This window comes from Ananas comosus, linkage group 16 (genome assembly GCF_001540865.1).
Source record: "Ananas comosus cultivar F153 linkage group 16, ASM154086v1, whole genome shotgun sequence".
Lineage (NCBI taxonomy): Eukaryota > Viridiplantae > Streptophyta > Magnoliopsida > Poales > Bromeliaceae > Ananas > Ananas comosus.
The window spans coordinates 6,186,814-6,209,113 of record NC_033636.1 but is presented as its reverse complement, the minus strand read 5'-3'; the positions used below and the strand labels follow the sequence as shown (position 1 = coordinate 6,209,113).

The following is a 22,300-nucleotide window of genomic DNA, read 5'->3' as shown; positions in this document are numbered from 1 at the left end:
GAAATTTTTATACCACAGCTCAGATGGAAAGCCAGTTAATTGGAAAATAACCTGGCTTGGGTTGAGCGGCTGTGGCAAGAGCAATTTTACATGAGTAAGCATCAAGAGATCGACCTACGGCACACCCCTTTTTCTTCTTTGTATATACTGTTTAGTGAGACTCATGTTTCTAGACCTTATAATCTTATGCTTTCACAAGTGATCTTGGGCAAGAAATGGTTATAACTTTAAGGTAACAAAATGGAATTAAATACTCAAAAACAATTGTTGTAACCACTAACTAGACAGAGAACCTGAGAAAAGATAGAAACATGCAATAGAATAAATGGTACACGTGCATAAAGGATATCATGCAAATGAGATGAACTACTATCTAATAGACTTCACAGAGTGCAATGATCAAGAGTTGTTAAATTTTTGTGAAAGAATACACAAGAAAAAATAATATTAAATTAAAAATGTTTAATGAACAATTTCGAAGACATTTCTATTTAAGAAGGACATTAACCAGGAGCTGATCACAGAAGCAAATTTTCTATGATCAAGGGCAGAACATATATTGAAAACATATACAAACGTATATGCACAAGCACTAATCCAGCTCAGTTAGTTTTTTTCCAGGAAAAATGACACTAGAAAACTGTAGAAGTAGAGAATTGCTGAAAGTAAAACCGTAAGTAGAAAGTTACCTGATAATCAATGTTGAGCTTTCCATGAACCGCGAGAGCACATCGAGTTATGATTTCCTCAGCCATAGTCATCATGCTTTCATAGTCTGAATATGCTTCATACATCTGAATTTCGTCGATCAACAACTATCAGTGCTCTGTGGGAAGTATTAGCCTAAGAAATATTTACCGGTACAAAGACTAAAGAAAGCCCAAAGTACTTTTAAATTTCAAAAGAATTTAGATGTTGATAATTCCCACTGAGAATCAATTTGGTGTGCTTAGTTGAGTATTTTGTAACCAATAGATCTTCAATAGAGAATACAAGCAATTAATCTTTAGAGATAGTTAAAAGTAATTTCTAGCGAAAAAAGAAAAAAAATATTTCAACTGTTGACTTCATTATGAATCCCCAAATGAACAAGCTGCTTATGTCGATCCAAAATTATAAAACTTCTGAGACCACTTGTTATATGTGAGAAGGAACTCCAAAAAAGAACGACTTTTCTATTTCTTGCATGTGTCCCCAAATGAACAAGCTGCTTATGTCGATCCAAAATTATAAAACTTCTGAGACCACTTGTTATATGTGAGAAGGAACTCCAAAAAAGAACGACTTTTCTATTACTTGCATGTGTATTCATGTGTTTGTGTGTATGTACGTGTCTTAACGATTCAAACAAGTCCAGTGATAAATTGGATAGAAATTGAGGACCTCAATAGTGGTAAACTCAGGATTATGGCGAGTAGATAGGCCTTCATTCCGGAATATTCTTCCAATCTCATAAACCTTCTCAAGGCCCCCTACCTGCCATTTTTATTCACAAGGAGAGATAATAAGTAAAAGGTACGTAGACATTACGTCCACAAATATAAAAGGGAATAGAGACGTTTTATCAAACAAAATTGCAAGTTATAATCTAAATGAATTCTCCATGAACCTATAATTCATTAAATATGAATAAGTTACCAGTATCTAGCTTCACAAAAGACCACATCAGAGAAATACAGCCTGAAGGTTCTTCCCTTGTACTTAACAAGTCCAAATAAGCATGCACAAGAATAAACATAAAGGTTCGGACATTTAAACATGAATATTGTTTAAATTATTTGTATGCGTCCTAAAAGGAAGATATCAATAATTAAACTTCCTATACAAGGATACTCAGTGCAAATGCTTCTCGCACCTTCCGGCACTTTCAACAATTAAGAATTTGCCTACTTTGTATAATTTACAAGTAAAAATCAGCTACATGCTAAAATTCTTAAGAATGCACAAAAACGTGTATTGAGGTCTTAGAAATTCACCCATGTATGGCATGACAGCCAATTATTATTATGGTTTAATTCTTTCAGGCACATAGGCATGACAAGTAATTATTAGTATGATTTAATTCTTTTAGGCACATAGATCCAGGGCAACCAATTATAACTATAGTTTTATTCAAGTACACAAAAGGATCTCACGTCCTAGTCAAGCATATTCACATGTATCCTAGTCTCCTCCCACTAACATCCATATGAGCTTTGAATGCACATGATAGTAACCCGGGTTTGCATAGTGCATTGAACTTTCGCAAATAGCAAAGTTCCAATGAGAAATAATATTTAATACTTTTTTGATGATTTTGGTTGTGTTTGACGGGTGTTTGAGTGTTTTCGACGCAAAAACAAATTCTGAAAAAGCAAATCTGCAAAACGGCAGGTTTGTTGCTAGTACCGATACTGAAGTTTGTGGTACCGATACTCACCTATGAGGTTGGCTGGGAGAGCTCTCGGATTTTTAGAACTTCTCAAGAGTACCGGTACTGAAGTTTGGAGTATTAAAACACTATAGAGAGATGGTTGATTCCAGGGTTCGAGTTCTACAAAACTTCCTTTGGACACTCGTACACGAGGGAGATGTACCGGTACTAATGTTTGGGTATTGATAATTTGATACTCAATGTTGCAAAACCTGAATTTGCATGGCCACCAAGGTTTAAAGTGCCGTGGCACGGGGGGGTGCCGTTACGGGCCTGGCACGGTAAGGCACGGGCACGCTTGCGTGCCGACAGATACGCACGGCCTCCTACTGGTACGCTTTGGCACGGATTTTTTTCAGTTTTTTTGATTCCAATAAACTCTTATAATGTTATTTTGAAAGATTTAAATAAATAATTATTTATATTTCCTATATATACCTTATTATACTCATCAATTANCACGGCACGGCACGCCTCGTGCCGCACGGCACGGGGCGGCACTGTTTTCCTTGATGACCACAGATCTCATTGTTTGGGGGGCTTATTGGCATTTTGTTACATCTATTAGTACTCTTTCTCTCTTCTTCTTCCCTCATTCTTCCTTTACAAGAGAGACAGGTGGATTCTTCTGCTTCTTCCTCTTCATTTTCTTCTCGTATTTTCTCTCATCCTCATCTTCTTCTTCTTTGTTTCCTCCTTGAAAATTCAACCACCACAAGCTAGGAGTTGGAGCCAGATGCATGGAAGAGAAGTGGCTTGGAGCTTTCAATAGTCAACCCTAGCATCTTGAACTTGGTTCGGAGTTTGGATTAAGGTTAGTAACTAAGTCTAGACTCTTTAATTAGATGGATTTGAGAGTAAATTGAGGATTTTCTAGTTTATGTTAAACTAGGGTAAAAATTTAGGATCTCTAAATGTGGGGATTATTGTTGGAAATGATCGGTAGGAACATTCTTGTAGGTTGGAATTGAAGCCCCAACAACTAGATTTGAAGAAATTGCAAGGATTTCTTGGCTCAAGATATTTTTCACCTATTTTCTATGTGATTTTTGGTGAATCTTCGGATGAATATTTTTGGAGGTTGTAACCCTTGGAAAATTCTCTTTTGATTGTTAGGATTTGGTTAGATTTGTAGTTGAATCCTAATTGGATTATGATTAATATTTAAATCTATTGGACGTAAATTAAGATTTAATATTTAAATTAGAGTATGAATCTAACTAGATTAGGATAAATATTTAAATCTATTGGAGATAAATCAATTAAGATTTAAATATTTATTAGAGTAGGAATCCTAAATATATTAGGATTCAAGTACGTTTTTGGTGGAGCTTTATAAATAGCTCTTGATGTTAAAGTCTCCATGTGAGTACGGCTAGAGAGAGAGAGCCTTTTATTAGGTGGTGTGCCGTACGAGAGAAGGAGCTTAGGCGTAGCATGCACCTTGTGCACGGGTGCATGTGAGAGAGAAAAAGAGAGTTATCTTCTTGTGGGTTTATAGAAAATGAGAGAAGGATGGGAGAGATTCAGAAAGAAAGCTAGGATTGTAGCTACTCTGTTACAGAAAAGGAGTCAGGTGTAATCTTCTCTTATGTAATGAATCTTATTTTACCCGCATATTTTCTGTTTGGTTGTTTTTTCTTTTTTGTTATTATATTAACTTCTGCTGAGGAGACGGGTTTATGGTAAAAAGACGATTTGATGCTTCCGTTGCGGAATCCCAACAATCGGTACCGGATCCACAGCAGTCGATATCGGAGTGGGTTGCGGATTCTCAAAATCTGGTACCGGGGTGAGTACCGAATTCCCAACAATGATATTTACATTTAACGGTCTAGGGTTTGGGTTTTCGAATCTTAACTTTTTTCAATATATTCTAAAATGTTAATGAATTGAAAAAGAATTCCTAATTTGAACGTTTTCTTCCTATTTTTTCGTGGTCGTTCTATCTTCCAACCCCCAATGGCAAAAAGCAATAGCAGCAAAAAAAAAAAAAAAAAGCAGCAGCAATCACTTTTAAGTTGAAAGTTGAAACATTTTTTTTCTTTTTAGTTTGAGAACATTTATACATGTGATTTTTGCTTTTTTATGGTTATTTTCTTTTTTGTATGTCTATTTTGGAATTTTTTTAATAAACAATATCCATTTAAACAAGGCTTATTAATAGTGTTTTATTTAATTAGAAGTGCGCCTCATTTTATTGAGGCGCGCGCCTCACGCCTGGCTCCAAAAGGCCTTTGCGCCTTTTTGTGCCTTAGGCATTTTCAAACACTAATTGCGAGTGGCAAGAGTTGTCCGGCCCACTTAGACTAAAGGCCTGTTTGTTTGCACGAAAGTGGAGTGGAAGTGGGAAGGAGGAAGTAATTTTCGGTGAAAACTGCCCACTTCCGTTGTTTGGTTCACCGTAATTTTATTACGCCCGAAAGTCCAGTTCACCCAAAATAATGAAATTGACTTCGCCCTCCCACGGGGCGAAGTCAATTCCGGTGAAGTGAAAAAAAGGCAAGAGTGGGATTAATGTGTTAGGGTTACCTCTTCTCTACCCTTTCATCCAAATATATTCAATTATGGAAGTAATTAAATTTTTTATTTTGATTGTATGTCTAAAATATGATCAAATTTGGTTAGGTAAGTTTTAATATATTTTTTGTTTAATATGTATATTTAGAAAATGATGAAAAATGAATTTGTTAAATGTTAATAATTTTTTAACTTTAGAATTTTATTTGTTGCATTATTATAATTTATATGCCAACAAATAATATAATTTTTTAAAATTTTATTTTATAATTATACATATATATATAATTATATACATATAAAATTATATTAATTTTTATTTATTATAATTTATTATTCACTATAAGTTACAAAATAGACAATAATATCATTTCGGAGGTAAGTATAGCGGGGGTGAAGAGCTACACTTTTTACGTCATCTACTTCCTACCAAACAAACAACAGAACTCGCATAACTGCACTTCCATAGTTAGAAACAAATAGCAGAAGTGAACTAATTTTCACCCCAACTCCACTTCAACCCAAAGTCCACTTCCACCCCAAGTCTACTTACGTTGAAACAAACAGGCCCTAAATAGAGGTTGTCCTATTTTACATTTTGGAGCTTATGTGAGAGAAGTGTTGTATGAATTTTTAGACTAGATACACATGTATGTGAGAGCCATTTTGGAGATCTGGTGTACTTGGAGTGATGCTTATATTGGATTGTACTTCTCCTATTATGTAGAATTGAGGTTATGTGGATGTATGTTAAATATTTTAAGTTAGTTTAATTTATGTTTCATATGCACTGGATATCCAACTTGTAGGATATATATTATATCTTGGTGAGTGTTGATTGATTGTAAACACCTTGCATGTGTGGGAGCACCTTTGTACACACGGCGGGTCAGTACACGTGCCAGGATAAACTTTTGTTGTGGCCCCGGGGCATGACAGTTTGCCTCTAATATCATATGTAACAACAATCTAAATGTAAAATACTAAACCTTCACAAATTAGCAAGGCCACAATTTGAGTTGGTGGTTGGAACCTATTATCGATATTTGGATATTATTAAGCTAAGTTGGATCTGTTCTGGTGCAAAACGGGCGTGAAAACAAAATTCAAAAACGAAAGTAGCTGAAATTAAAAATTCAGAGCACTTTCAGACGCCTAGAAGTTACTATGAGCGCCCGAAAGTGTAGAGCTGAGAAGAGGTGTTTCGGAGGATTCGGACAATACTGCGAACGTCGAAAAGTTTTAGGTGGAGTTCCATATGCCTTGAAGTTTATTAATTGCTGCACCTGAAAGTTTGAGGTCACTGCTCACGCAATGTTGCAAGCGCCCGAAAGTACTGTGGATGCCCGAAGGTTTGCGGATAAGTGCAGAGCGGTGAGCAGGTGACCACTACATGGGTTTCAGACGCCCGAGGGTGGTTCTAGGCACCCAAAAGATCTGAGTTGGCATTTGCTAATTAAGTTTTGGACACCCGATCGAGTTCCCGATAGAGATGTCAACGGGTCGGATTCTGGGCGGATTTTCAAAAACCCGAACCCGAACCCGACTCCAAACCCAAGACCCGAACCCGAACCCGAACCCGAACACGACGGATTTTAAAAATCCATATCCAAACCCGAACCCGATCAAAAATCCGAAACCCGAACCCAAACCCGAACCAAAAAATTTGAACCCGAAACAAGTATTTCTTTTTTCAATATTTCAAAATATATTATATTAAATCTAAATTTTTAAAATACAAATTCAAATATAACATCAAATTTATATATATATATATATAGAGAGTTGAGCTAGAATACTATCGATAGCAAACGGGCTCCGTTGCCACCCATTTGTTTTTTATGATGGAGTCTCCAAATCGACGATCAACACCGTTGAACATGATGTATACCACTTGAAAGTGTTTAGAAATCAAATTTCAAATCTTTTCAACATTATTTGCCTAATGATCAAAGGGTTTCAAAATTTGTAATTTTAATGGTCGATATAAGGTGTTTTCTCGTTTAACGGCGTAAAGATATCAAAATCAATTGAATTTTTGTTAGAAAATTCTTTAAACTATTTAAAACAAGATCTATACTCTTGATCTTGATTACAAGACTCCTATCATCATTTTTTTAAGAATATTCATTTTCAGCCGTTCATTTTTGTGTCCACTCGATGAATAAGAGAACAATATCGAAAATGTATCAAATTTGATTTCTAAACACTTCAAGTCGTATAGATCATGTTCAACGGTGCCAATCGTCGATTTAAAGGCTCCATCATCGAAAACAAATGGGTGGCAACGGAGCCCGTTTGCTATCGATAGTATTCTAGCTCTATATATATATATATATATATATATAAAGTCCGGCTACTATACTTTTATGAGTATTGGCTCTCTTATACTCATAAGTTTTCAGCCCTTAGATTTATTCTATGATCATTTCCACCTGTTAGATCATACTATTCAACCAACTACCCACTCAACCCTAGGGGACCACTATCATTCTAAGTGGGGACCATCATCATCCTAACCACACATCCCATCAATCAACGGTTAAAAATTTATTAGTACAAGGTATTCTATACTCATAAGAGTACAGTAGCCCCAGCCTATACAAAATAAATTCGGGTTCGGGTTGGGTTCAGGTTGGGTTCGGGTTCGGGTCGGGTACAGTCAAAATCCATATCCGAATCCATATCCGTCGGGTTTCTATTTTTGATATCCATATCCGAATCCATATCATTTAGTATCGGATATATCCGTTTCATTTGGGTTCGAATTCGAATAAAATTTCAGGTATTCATACCCATTGACATCCCTAGTTCCCGGGCACCACAAGGAGCAAGCTAGCTATATTGATAAGGTTACAAACGCCCGAAAAATGGTTACTGGCGCCCGAATCATGTTTCGAACTGAGTCGTTCAGGGAGATTAATTTGTTGGATTTGAGGGGTTAAAACACAATCGTTGCGTCCCTATAAAAAGGTGTTCACCCCTAGCTGCTCCATGGTTTTTTCCCAACTAAGAAATCCCTTTATTCTCCTCTCTTCTTTCTATTTTTTGCTTGGTTTCAAGCTGAGGATCCTTGGTTGGAGAAGGGCCCTAAAGTTGATTAAGCTTCTCCTGGTGACTTCTAGTTTGAACACAGCTCGGAGTTTGGGCAAAGGATTGAGGAGAGCTTGCGAGTGATTACATCTTGTGTTCCAACATGTTGATACTCAACCGAGGTAAGAATAGAAGGATTAAAGGGTGGAAAATAGTAATTTTGGATGATTTATAATTGTTGTTGAGAATAGTGGTTGATCTGAATAGTATGAATTGCATAGGGTGACGTTGGTTTATGGAGTTGTTTTGGTGTTGTGTGTAGGGAGGTTTCGAGGACCCGAAATCGGCATACTTCGGGTTGAAATATTGGTCAAATGGGTATGTGTTATCGAAATCGGCAGACCAATTACCATATCTATGTCTATATATCAAGGAGTGCCGTACGGTATGGTACAGATGGGGTCTCGGACCCTCCCGGGTGCCGCGGCACATGGCCCGTGCCACTCGAGACAAAGCGGCACGCGGCCATGTGCCGCGGCACAGTGCCGCGTGCCGTTCATTTCTTCTTTTTTTTCTTTTTTTTTTTGCTTTTGCTTTTTTTTCTCTTTGAATCCCTCTCTTTGGATCCCTTCTTCAAGTGCTTTTGCTGTGGGCATCATGTCACATGCCCACGACCTAATTATTTTTTTTTTTGTCTTTTTGTTTGGCCGGCCTTTGGGTTACCCAAAGGCCAAACAACTGTAATCCAAAGGCAATTGTGAGATTATAAATTCATGCAAATCCACCTCCTGACCCCCGCGCCCCATCTTTCTTTCCTTCTTATTCTTTCTTCCCCTTTCTTTCTTTTGTCGATGCTTAGCTATCTTCTCTCTCTTTTTTCTTTTCAGTTCTTACATATCTTCCTAAAATTATGTCCTCTTTTTTTCGTCGCTTGAAAAGAAGTTGATTGAAAAGAAGGCAAAGACATGCTTGTTAGGTAAGTTGAAAAAATTATAATTTAAATTTTTTATTTATAAATATAGGGGCTAATTTTTAATTGACATATCCGATCCAGCACAGACATCCACTTTTTTTTTCGCAAATTATTTTATCAAAATTTCTCGCACCATGAAGCATTCGGTGAATCAGGGTAAACAACATCAATCATAATTTCTTTTTTTGCATTAGAAGACACAAAATATTGATAAACTTAAAAGCTAAATGAAATCAATTGATATTTAAGTTTATTTAATTTATTTGTCATTTAATTTATTGCTATTTCGTTAGATGATCTAACAATTTTTCAAAAAAATTTAATAAAAAAATATTAAAAAATAATTACAAAAATAATTTTAAACTTATGTTTTTATATCTTATAAAAGAAAGGCAGTAATACGATCAAAAGAAATAGCAAAAAAAAGATGTCTTTGTATTTTGAAAATTATAACCTGCAATAATTTTTAAAAAATAATATAAATAAATTTAAATTAATTTTAAGAAATTATAATTTTTAGAAAACTATTTCGCTAACTTTGTATTTTATACTACATTTTTTAAAAGAATAAAAAAGAAAAAAATTATGGATATAATTGCGGTCCTATTTGGATTGTTCTAGTCATTATATTCTTTATAATTGAATCAATATACAGATCTTGAAAAGTTTTTAGAAAAAAAAAATAAAATTTTCTATAATTTTATCTGTTATAATTTTTTCAAATTTATCAAAAAATAAAAATAAAAACAAAAGAATTTTCAAAGTTGGTACTTGGTAGATATGATACATTTTTCATCATATCGTTCTTTTTCTTATTTTTCTGGAATAGATTTTATTTTATTTGTTTGTCTGTCAATAATTATAGATCATAATGCCACCTAAACGATCAGAAGATTATGGTTGGCAACATAGACAAATGATTGATGGGAATAGGTTTCATTGGAAGTGCAATTATTGTAATATGGTCGGAATGGGCGGAGGTGTCACTCGCCTAAAGAAACATATTGCTGGGGGTTTTTCTGAAGTATCGAACTGCCCTAAAGTCCCTCAGGAAATAAGACATGCAATGAAAATTGAGTTAGAATCTTCAAAATTAGCAAAAAAGAAAGAGATGATCGAGATGAACTAGATAAACGAGCGGCAGAATATCCCCCTTGACCCATATGAAGGTATAGGAGACGAATTAGATGCTGATGCTAGAGCTGTCATGGAAGCATCTGCACAAGAAAGATGGCAGCAAGATGAAGTCCAACGACATAGAGCACAATTTGGACGCTCTCAGTTTGATGCCGGTGGTGGGTCTAGGTCTGGGTCTGGGTCTACACCATCTGGTTTATGACACCGTTCCTGAAGTTGATGGATGAAGCCATTAATCACTTAGGCATTGTTTGGTTGAGGGATAAAGTGGGAATAGACCACTTTATCACTTTAATTCATCCAAACACTATAAGAGGGAGTGAGTTTATTTAATCACCCTCTTAACGGGTTATTCTAGAATAACCCATTAAGAGGGAAGATTTGTTGTTCCACCCTTTTGGTGGAATAACAAAATTTCTCTTTATACCTCTACTAGTTTAATAATAAAATATTATTAATTAATATATTATATATATCATTTTATTAATTAATTAGCTAAATTAAAAATTAACTAATTTAATAATAAAATATTAGCTAAATTAATAATTATTTATTAGTGTGTTTATGCAATAACTAATATCTTTATTGATTAATAAATTAATATTTTTACCAACATAACTAATTAATTAATTAATTTACTAATATATTAATTTATTAGCCTAATTTGTTAACTTATTAAATTATTTATAGTTAGATAATTTATTAATTAACAGTACTCATGGTTAATTGATTAATGATTAATTAATCTGGTAATTAATGTATTAATTAACATTTATGATTATCTAATAATATTCATGATAAATTAATTTTTTTAAATTATAAATTTGAGATTTTAAAATTTTAAAATTTAATTTTGATTTTTAAAATTTAAAAGTTTATATTTTAAATTTTAAAATATAAATATAAAATATAAAAATTCTAATTCTAATATAAAGAAAAGAATAATATTATTATTTTTTATTTATAACTACCCACTTTAATTCTTATTCCATCTTACTAACCAAAACTATTTTTCTTATTCTAGGAATAACCTAATTTCATCCCAAACACAACAATTGATCTAATCCCGTTATACTCATTTAACCTATCTCGGCAAATACCCACTTTTGCTTAAATCCGAACACAACTAAACCTAATAAATTCCGTTGAATAAGTGTCCTCTATCTCGTTGTTTCTATAATTGTCTTTTCGTTTTCTTAAAATGAGTTATGATAGTCTAGATTTGTGTGTGTCTTTTAGTATTCCTAAAAGTGCCTTTTAGTTTCTCTATGAAATTAAAGAGTGCATTAATGTGTAAAGAAGATGACGGGTCATTTGAGAGCCTATAAATATCTAATGATTTTATAATGAAAAGGCAAGTCAAGTTGAGTTGAAGTTTCTACTTTTATTTGAGAAGAAGGATTTCTTCTTGCTCCTATCTCTTAGGTAGATTTCCTGTGAGAGAAGAGTGTTGCTCAACCATTGTGTTGGTGGATTCCGCATAGTGGTGAGTGTGCTTGAGTTCGACGTGGTGGATTCTACGACGGGTCGAGTATTTATCGTGTTATATTTGTCCTATCTCCGCGTTCCCTCTAAGTTCCGGCGTCAGTTTAGCTTGCAGTGGTTCTGTTAGCCGTTTGTTCGACAGATTTAAAAAAGGACCAAAAGAAAAAAGTGGAAGACATCCAAATATTATAGATATAGACCCAATGGCATTTCCACACTCAGATGCTCAACAGCAGCATATAGATACAATGTTAAAAAAAGATAAAAAAGGTAGAATTGGTAGAGCAATAGCAAAATTTTTTCACTTTAGTCATATTCCTTCCCATGCAGCAAGCACTCCATATTATAGATCAATGATTGCTACCATACAAAAAGAAAGTCTAGGAGTTGAACCCCCAACGTCGTATGAGATCTCTGGCAAATACCTTGACGCCGAGGTCAATAATATTCATGTATGGGTAAAAAACTTGAAACAACTGTGGGAGATGTATGGTGTGACTTTGATATGTGATAGTTGGACAGGACCAACAAAAATGAGCATTATAATTTTTTTAATTTATTATAATGGCAAGGTGATCTTTCACAAATCAATCGATGCAACCAGTCGATTTGAAGATGCTGACTATATATATGCATTATTGGAACAAGTGTTATGTGAGGTTGGTAAGAAATGTGTGGTACAAGTTATATCGGACAATGGTGCAAACTATAAGAAAGCTGGCAAGCTATTAATGCAAAGGCATCCACATTTATTTTGGACTTCTTGTGCAGCGCATTGCATCAACCTAATGATGTCTGACTTTGGTGAGATAAATCGGGTGAAAAAAACTATAGATACTGCACAACGTATATCTAAGTATTTGTATAATCATCTTTGGATCCATGCTTTAATGGTGAATTTCACAGGACGAGAACTCGTACGTCCTGGTATCACACGATGTGCAACAAATGTTATTGCTCTAAACAGTATCCTTCAAAATAAAAATGGATTAAAGTCCATGTTTGCATCAGATGAATGGCAAACATCTCGTTATGCCTCCACGGCTGATGAAAAATCGATTGAGCAAATAATTCTGTCTGCCAAGTTTTGGGATTATATGAAAGAGATTGTTGATATTGTGGAGGCGCTATATGTGGTCCTCCGTTTAGTGGATCAGGAAAAAATACCTCAAATGGGACATGCCTATTATAAACTGAGGATGGCTAAAGATAATAGTAAAAAAACTAATCCGCTATGGTGTCAATCTTTTCTAAAAATTATTGACAGACGTTGGGACGTCCAGATGAGCCGGGATCTACACCTAGCAGGTAAGTTATAAATTATAACAAAACTATTTATTACTGATTGTTCATTAATAGTCTTGTATTGTTAATGGAGTGATTTCTTTCTTAATGATAGGTTATTATCTTAATCCGTCGTACCATCATTGTTATAATCTTGGATTCGATGATGAACTGTTGAAGGCATTACGAAACGTTATCAATAGATAGGAGAGGGATCCAACAAATGCTGCTCTTGCAATAAGTGAGGTATAATATTTTTTCAATGTATTATTAATTTGCTAGATGTTAATATGCTGATTTTTTATTATTATACTATCATAATAAAGGAAAAAATATTTCGTGAATCCTCTGGAACTTGTAGTGAAGCGCGTGCAATTAACGGAAGACACAATACCGATCCCAGTAAGTAACTCCATAATTTGGACAGTTTACAGCTAACGATAAATCTTATTTGATATATTTTTAACTTTTAATTGTACAGCTGAATGGTGGTTACAATATGGTGGATCAGCAAAGCATTTAAAAAAGATTGTTGTGCTTGTCTTATCTCAAACGACAACGTCTAGTGGATGTTAACGCAACTGGAGCACGTTCGCACTGATACATACCAAAATGCGTAACCGATTAGCGTACGCTCGATTAGAGAAGCTAGTTTATGTCCACTATAATATAAGGCTCCGTTTAAGATGCATGCAAGAGTATGATAAGGAAAATGAATTAAAAACTTATGATTCCTTGGATGCAAGTTTTATCAATGATGAATCAGACCCCGTACTTGATTGGCTACAAGATAGAGAAAATCAAGAGGACCCATTACTCGATGAGCCTGTAGATCCACCACGACCATTCAGAATAATTGCTGATGAAGCAGGAATTAGTGATGTTGAAAGATGGGCTGACGAAAACATAGGAAAGTCTCAAGGTAATGTGCAAGAACAAACGGCTTTGGACGAAGAATCCCAAAATCCTGCACATGACTCTGCTGCAGAATTCGAGCGTCTTATGCAAAGACCTGGATATGGTCGTTCACGTCATACTCAGAGTCAATCTAGAAAGGAGAAAACATCTTATTCCGCAAAGACGCCTTCAATGACAGTCCGAAGTGGTAAGAGTAAAAAAAGTATGACATCGATGGATCCATTAGATGCAGCTGATGCACTCCCACAAGATGATGATAGTGATACATCGACACCAGCAGATTCTGGATTACCACAGTCTAAAGATGAATGTAGTGATGATGATGATACCACTAATAGCAGTAAGGATGGTGGCGACTTCATTCCACCAACACAACAAGAGAGTAGGGGTGGCCGTGGCCTTATATTTACTGAAGAGCAAAACTTCACACATGCCCCTCAAGATGCTGATCATGGATCTCGACTACGTCAAACATCCGGAGTGGTATATGACAGTCGAAAAGATAGGAGGTCCTCACAACATGATTATGGAGAGATGAGAGAAGGTTTGACGACAATATCAACTAGACATCCACAAAAGGATGATACTTTGCACACACAGTTTGATAGTACTTCAATATCATCGCATCCCTCATATCGACACGGCCTATATGGAGAGATATTTGATTATGATTCATCAATTTATGGCACTCAGAGTGAATCCCAATCCATCCCATTACATAGTGAAAGCTCATACGGCGAATCTACGTCCACTCATGCATATCCACATTATAGTTCTTCTATTCCTTACAATCCAAATCCTTATGATGCTTCACTCTATATGTCACAGATGACTGTTGTCCATTATATCCACAATCCAGTTGCATATGCAGGTTATCTCCGACAATACAATGACATATATCGGAAATATATGACTTTCTCACAATACCGGCAATACTTATATCAACATTGTCAAATAAATCTTGTATCTGCAGATGACAATATGTCATATGATCAAGCGCGACAATCTATGTGGAATTAAGCAGTCATCTATATGTAAATATGTAAATTTAAATAATTATTATACTTGTGAATTTTATTATTGTATTTTAATTTTTATTCTACATCAGGTATAGTTGTATTTTACTTACAAAAAGCTTACATGCATGTTAATTGATGAGTATAGTAAGGTATATATAGCAAATATTCATAATTATTTATTTAAATCTTTCAAAATAACATTATAAGAGTTTATTGGAATCAAAAAAACTGAAATAAATCCGTGCCAAAGCGTGCAAGTAGGAGGTCGTGCGTATCTGTCGGCACGCAAGCGTGCCCGTGCTGTACTGTGCCAGCGACATAACGGCACGCCCCCGTGCCACAGCACTTTAAACCTTGCTATATATTCCAGTTGAGATTGTGTTCCTAATGATCTGTTAAGCCTGCTAGTGTGTTATTTATTGTTTTGTCTTGCTACAATGAGCAGGCTAGAGTAGTTAGCATTTGGTGGCACTATACTGACATAGTAAACGTTATATTATGATATTTGAAACCAAAGACGGAACTAGTCATTAGCTATTGCCTTGAGATATATACTATGTTGTGGTACATGTGGTACTGATACGAGGTTAGCAAATGTGAAAATGTGAAAGTGCCATGAGGCAGGTGTAAAGTAGAATGTAAAAGTGAAAGTGAAAGTGAAAGTTCATGTGATCTATTGATCATAGAATATAACTATAGCCTGTTAGAGCCAAATGAGCTCAACTATATATTTGTATACTCGTCGGCCGCTTCCTAGTGAGACGGTCCTCTCGAGGTAAACCAAGCAGTTGTGCAAGTAATCGAGCCACGGTAACTGTGCAAGGGTTTGCTACCTAGTTGAAAGCCTTATTAGTGGAGGTGCGATAGTTCGCTATTCCACTAGGCAAGGCACAGGCTGAACCAAATTGATATGTCGGTTGGTTTGATTGGGTGATGTGACATTTAGTATCAGTTGTTCTAGTTGATACATATGAGGCATGCTTTATAGTTCCCAGTTCTTATTGATAGAGGCTTACTTGCTTCCATTTCATTAAACCATGTGATTACTTCTTCGGTTCAGTTTATACTATTAATGCCTCGAGTAGACCTAATGGTGTAGGTCATCGCTATCGCTGACTATGGAAACTGGTTTTTAGTAATCCTCACGCCCTCCCATTGTTATTTTTATTTCAAAGCCCTCAGTGACGGCTGTTGATTGAGGTAAGAGGATCGCAGGCTAGATGGCATTTCCTACCCAAGACAAGTACTAGAGGAGAACCACACATGGGACATATAACTAGCTATACATATTGGGCCAGATAGGGCAGATGATGATGTATTATATTGTGGTTGTACGATTGCAACTATTATGAGATAGTTGTATGTAGACTCTGATAGATTTTATATACACACTATGTAAATGTTTTGCACAGGTTGATTGTTCCACGCTTCGTGTATGTGGGGTGCATCCTCGTGCATATGGCGGGTCTGTTGGCATACCCGTGGGTTTCCGCTGTAATCGGGGGCGTGACACAAAATGCCCCATTCAGTACATCTTATTGGGCTTCAACCATGTAGGACAAAATACATAAATCCATGCTACCAATATTAAAGTAAAGGCTCTAGTAGACTCCCATCATCTTCCAATGTGGTACTGGGGTGCGACAAACTCCCATTACTCAAGCCCTAACATCTTTGTTAGGCATATTCAAGCATGATCCAGAATTCCAAATTTCATGATAGCATAAAACAAAAATTCTAGGTTATAATAGCAAAATTAAATGGCATCACACTAGTTATTGTGGATAACTTGCTTCGACACAAGCCTACAACTGATGTATGACGTATAGAATGCATGAACTAAGTCATCCATTCTTGTGTGTAAAGTTTATTTCGATCATCATGCAAACATGAGCAGATGAATTTCCTTTTCCGGAAAACTGTCTTGCTAACAATTGTTCTACAAAAAGCCAACTTCATGATAGATCTGAAACTTCAAGTAAATATTGAATGACAAAGTAATTACTATTTAAATGATAAGTGTTTCAAACTGTACTAAGAACATTTACTAATTTAACATTATTAAAGGATGTAATTGATTTAGTATTTGCCTAACACATAAAAATTATTAGCTTCTCGATGTGGAAGGAATTGGAGAAAATTTATTTAAATAGGCACTACAACCTCACCAGCATTCGCTTCAAGTGTAACTCCGTTGCGATTCTCAAATAAAGATCTCTTCCAAGTGAGTTATGGTAAGTGACGAAAGGCCTCGCTTCTGCACCACCAGCTGCTCCCTGTTTTACCAATTTAAGTCTTGTAAATGACTGTCATAAATTGTTCAGGGAAAATAACAATATTCTGTTGATATGAAAAAACCACTTCAAAAGTTTCCAAGAGATTTCAAGCTTGTACAGATTCAGCTACAAGAAACTATGGCGAATCTGACATCACTATAGCGGTTGATCTTATTTTGAAGTACATAAGATATCAGAATGTAGAACTAAATATTTGATTATGATAATTTACCAAAAAAAGCAGCAAAGATTGGTCAAAGAGAAAATGTCAAATCTGAACTCTGAAGAAGTTTCTCAATATAAGAGGCGCAGTATTTAATTTAGGAAAGAAAGAAAGAAAGAGAAAGCTCGGTAATCACAAGCAATAACTGCTGCCTAAGTGCTTAAGTCCTAATTTAGATCAAACACAGAATATATGCAGGTAAGTCCTCCAATTGCATCCAGGAAGTGTTGCATGATTATCATGATTATCAGATTATGTAAGTTTCAAAGAACACTTAATACAATATAGTCACAGCGCCATTCTTCAGTGCATTATAAACAAGATAAAATTGAAATTGTATGTAAGGATGCCCTTACTATAAGATTGCAGTTTTATTCTCTTAAAATCACCAGTTGCAGTGACCAGACTGTTGTTATCGCATACTAATATAGCTAAGAATGCCAAGGATAAAATAATTTACTGCAGCCCAGTAAAATTTCTTTATCAACTAAAGTGTTATACATTGTGTTTCTAATTCACTCAAAGTTTACTCCATGCTTACATTGATATACTCCACCACTTAATTCAATAAAATTCACATAAGCTATATGAATGAATAACTTTCCTCCCTTCAACTCTATCTTGGTAATGTGCATAATTAAAAGAACGCTAGACTGTTTTGTATTTAATTTTGACCCAATCTTTTCTTTTTCTCTCCTTTTTTTTTGTCTTCCACGTGAATTTAAATATCTGTTACACGGTGAGCCAGATAATCTCTGCTAAACATGACGACAGTCATAAACAATATTAAATATCTTATTCGCAACTGGAAATTTTTCCAGCAATTATTTGCCTCGTTCTACTTAATGATTGGTCAATCATCTTAATAGACCAAACAAATCAATAGTGGAATGAGAACTTTAACCAAGATCCAACATCCATATATATCTTAGAATAGTGAATCCTGAGCAGGTTTCGAGGCTTCTCCGCATTTGGAGGGGAGTCGTTTACCTACTCCCCTCATGCATCTTTTCATCTTTGGTGCTTCCTACTTCTCCTCACCTAACCTTCTCTCATTCTCACTCTGTATTAATTTGCTGCTTCCTGCTCCCTCCCACTCAATCACTCTCACTCACTCATTAATTTATTGGGTCTTCATCTTAGAATGGTGAATCCTTAGCAGTTTGGAGGCTTCTCCGCATTTGGAGGGGAGTCGTTTACCTACTCCCCGCATGCGTCTTTTCGTCTTTGGTGCTTCCTACTTCTCACCCAACCTTCACTCATTCTCACTCTCACCCTTCATTAATTTGCTGCTTCCTACTCCCTCTCACTCGATCAATCTCACTCACTAATTTGTTGGGTCTTTATCGGCATGGCCCTGCTAACACATGCAATCATCGGCGGCATGGCAGGGAGGGATGGCGGTTTGTACGATGGCTACCCTCGCTCCACAGCCGGATGGGGGTACCTTCCCTTCCCTTTGCAGCTCCCGTACGGCCGGCAGCGTTTGAGGATTCTAGTGACTTGCCTCTTTCGGGGGAAATGATTTCGAAGCCCTGGTGCGCGTACGGCCACCCGTGCCCTTCTCGCTCTCGATGACTTGATCGATAGAGTGGTACGAGAATTCAGTGAAGAACTTGATCCCTCCTTCTTCTTTGCTTGGAACCCTAGCTCGCCATACCGCATGCCCATGTCGCCTCTTCCTCTGGTTGCTTTGATCTGAGAAACAATATGGTGGGCTACTCAATCCCCCGTCCTTCTTCTGCACCTAGCAGCCTACCTGGCCATACGACGCCCCCTGCCCCTTCCCCCTGCGGGCTTTGCTTGGTTGCTTATAAATACAGGGATTGTTCTGGAGTTTTGTGGCCTTTCATGTACTATTCCTCTTCCATTTTCTTCCTCTATTTCTAAACTAGTTATCCTGATAATTTCTGCTCTACTGGCCCTTTTCTCGTTGAACAAAGCCTTCTCTATTGTTTGTTCTCTCTCGGAGGGCTAAGAAAGGTGGGTTTTTTGTTCATTGAAAGACCCTTCCCCTGTTGAGGAATTGCTCTCGCTAGGCTTAGAAAGGGTGAGCTTAAAAATCGGGTATGCAAAGTGGTTATGTGGATATATGCAATTAGTCCATGTTGATTATTCGTCTGGTGATTTTATTAATACCTTCTCATTTCCTGCTGATGCATGTTGCCACGATTCTCTTATTTTGCTGAAGCTGCGGCTTGCAGGCGGTTTTGTGGTCATTGCGCCAAAATTGTCAGGTTGGTTTCTGATGTTTTCAAATTCTTATTATTATCTACATTACTTATACAATTTTGGATTTAACATCTATGTAGGCTTATGTAAACTTTGTTGACCGTTACTTTTGTGCTACCTTGGTTTATTGATTATCTAAGAATTAATAGATATGAGTTTATATTTAATTCTTAATTATTGTGAAAACAATCTGGCTTATATTAACTATTGTTCTCAATATTTATGCTAGGTTTTTATTCTACTATATTGTATCCAAATTGATTTATCAATCTATTAACTATGTAAAATTGTCTATCCATCATATTGTGTTTATTTTCTACCCGCCGCATCACGCGGGTTCCTTACCTAGTTTCACATAAAGCTTTGCACAAGCAATCAAAGAGTAATGCAACAATGTTAAGCTAGCATATCATGTTAGCACTGCCCCTCACAGATAGGCATGGCTAGATTGGGTTTTATTTTTAGTCCGATCCCTCATGATGAACAAGTTTTTAGTTTAAAAAGCCCTTCATTAGTAAGAAAAAAAAAAATGTCAATGAGCATAAATGTAAGCTAATATATTTTTCCATTCACTTACATCGCTCTCTTTTTCTCAATGTTTCTCCATCCTTTCGTTTTTCCCAATAAAACAACCTCTAACTCTCAATTATAAGCTTTTCAGTTAAAATTTAAACATGAAAATGCAAACGTTTTGAGACAACATCATAGATGAAAACTAAATTTGAATAATGATAGTAATTCATTTGAATTTATCTCTGTATTAGTTTCATACTTCCATGAAAATGCTTGTCCAACGTCATCACAAAGTACAGCAAATAACAGGTTCATCATTAAAAGGACAAAAAACCTGGACCAGAAAGACAAGTACATGTGGTAGACCTGCAGAACTGGAGTCTCAACTTCGATGAAACCCAAAGATTCCATTGTCTTGCGGATCTCAGACACAATCTGCATTAATAAACTATGAGATCTTCCAAACATTTATAAGTAAGAACACAAACGAGGGTAAACGTAAAATAATCAAGATGCACAATAGCTACTACAAGGGTGGTTTATCTTAATATAAGAATAGATGTGCAAAAGCAACCACAAGGATAAACCCAAGGAAATAAGAAGTTCCGTAAAGTTAAGCATCTTATATAAGTCACAAACTTCCACAATACATTGACCTTGTTTGGATGTTGAAATAAGTTGTTTGTTGATACCTCATTTAGCATGAAGAATTGGAAAGTAGGAGTTCGATTTTTTCTACTTTACACGCCTTGGCATCCATAATTTGGTAGGATAGCATATTTCATCTACAAGGTGATTTATCTTATTATGAAAAAATTGACTTGAAGGCATAGTATGCTATTCCATCTGTCCATACTCTTAGCTTCCGTTCATAATAGAAAATCGTCATACCGAATAGGATATCACTGGAAAACTTATTCCGATATCAATAAGAAAGTATTCTGAATACAGTATGCTATACGTTCACCACCTTTGCTCGTATTCGGAATACATCAGCAACCTCAGGATTTGCGATCATGTCAACATATCTGAGTGTAAAGATAAATTCATTATTACATAGGGTTCACAAGCTCAACTAGGTAATAAACATAATTTCTTGAAAGGATGAAGTATTATGTGGCTATCTCAACACATGAAAAGCAAATTTTTAGATGTCTACACTAATAACAGTCAACTCCACATTGAGTCAATAGGATATAGCATAGGCATAAAAGAATCAATATGAAAGGAACTCGAAAGCATCACATCACATTCCTCCCGAGCATGCAAAGAAGCAGCCTAGTAAAAATAGATACTGGTAGAGGATAATGTTAAGTGACCAAACATTTATGAAGTAAGGATTAAAGTACCGGTTGGTAGAGTGTAAGCCCTGTAGCAATGATACAGCTAGAAATTGTCTTCTTTTCAAACATTCGAGGAGTTTAAGATTGGTTTCCAAACTCGTCCTATTCCAAAATGTAAGAAAATCAGCTAGCATATTCTTTGCTTAAAGCCTTACAAGTTGGTTTAATTGCAACCATAAGTTGCTCCAGCACATTCTTCCATGAAGATTCCATGAATGGCTACAGATTGCCTCGTTTGTTTTAGCTCTGAATTTCTATGAACATCTATAACACCGCCCAACCACCCACCAAAAGAAAAAAGGAAAAAAAAAAAAAAAAAAAAAAAAAAAAAAAAAGTGTGTTTATTAATCTATCGACATTTCTTGAACCATCCTAGAAAAATGAGATCACATAAGCTTCTTTCCTTCTGTTAGCCAAATGTTAGGTTGGCGCTGCTCACCAAAGTGAAGCACTTCTAGGAGATAGGCAAAGAGGCACTTGGACCACAACAAGGATATACTGAGGTTTTATGTTGACATATAGCTAGCCAGATTTTTAAAGCATCATAAGAAATCCTATGAATATTTTTTAACATTCCTAAACATTGAAAGAACGAGTATAGTATTGGAATAGCACTTAATACGGTAGGCAGGAAAACATTATACATAGCATTAAAAAATGTAAGTAGGTAAAATCCAACCTCTGCCGGTATCGTTTATCCACATCAGTTAGGCCGTGGTATTTATCTGGTAGAGGGAGTAAAGATTTTGTAAGGATTTCGAAATACTTCACATAAACAGATAGCTCCCCTGCAACAAACAAATCTACAATGAATCAACTTAACGTTCAAGCATCTTTAAAAATGGCAAATGATTTGGTTCCAATAGCATGTGTATCAGTGATAAAATTTTTGTTAGTAGTCCCAACAAGTGCCCAATTGCCCATACGCGTA

At 35.8% G+C, this 22,300-nt stretch overlaps 2 protein-coding genes across 3 annotated transcripts in view; one reads left to right on the top strand and one right to left on the bottom strand.

The window, feature by feature from the left end:
• LOC109722270 (lysine--tRNA ligase, chloroplastic/mitochondrial-like) overlaps positions 1-22,300 on the bottom strand; it is a 38,746-nt gene that overhangs the window by 12,232 nt on the left and 4,214 nt on the right. The window contains exons 4-9 of one of the 2 annotated variants that reach the window (XM_020250245.1): positions 22,049-22,094; positions 20,997-21,054; positions 20,393-20,461; positions 16,951-17,058; positions 1,384-1,476; positions 690-794 (exon numbers count right to left, since the gene is read on the bottom strand). In XM_020250245.1, coding sequence (XP_020105834.1) covers positions 690-794; positions 1,384-1,476; positions 16,951-17,058; positions 20,393-20,461; positions 20,997-21,054; positions 22,049-22,094 — 479 coding nt within the window. Of the gene's footprint in view, positions 1-689; positions 795-1,383; positions 1,477-16,950; positions 17,059-20,392; positions 20,462-20,996; positions 21,055-22,048; positions 22,158-22,300 lie in introns of both variants that reach the window. The other variant, XM_020250244.1, reaches the window with a different exon arrangement.
• Positions 11,269-13,886, top strand: LOC109722271. Its single transcript, XM_020250246.1, has 2 exons — positions 11,269-12,869; positions 12,961-13,886. The coding sequence occupies exons 1-2, from the start codon at positions 11,765-11,767 to the stop codon at positions 13,050-13,052; spliced, it is 1,197 nt and encodes a 398-aa protein (XP_020105835.1). The 5' UTR covers positions 11,269-11,764; the 3' UTR covers positions 13,053-13,886.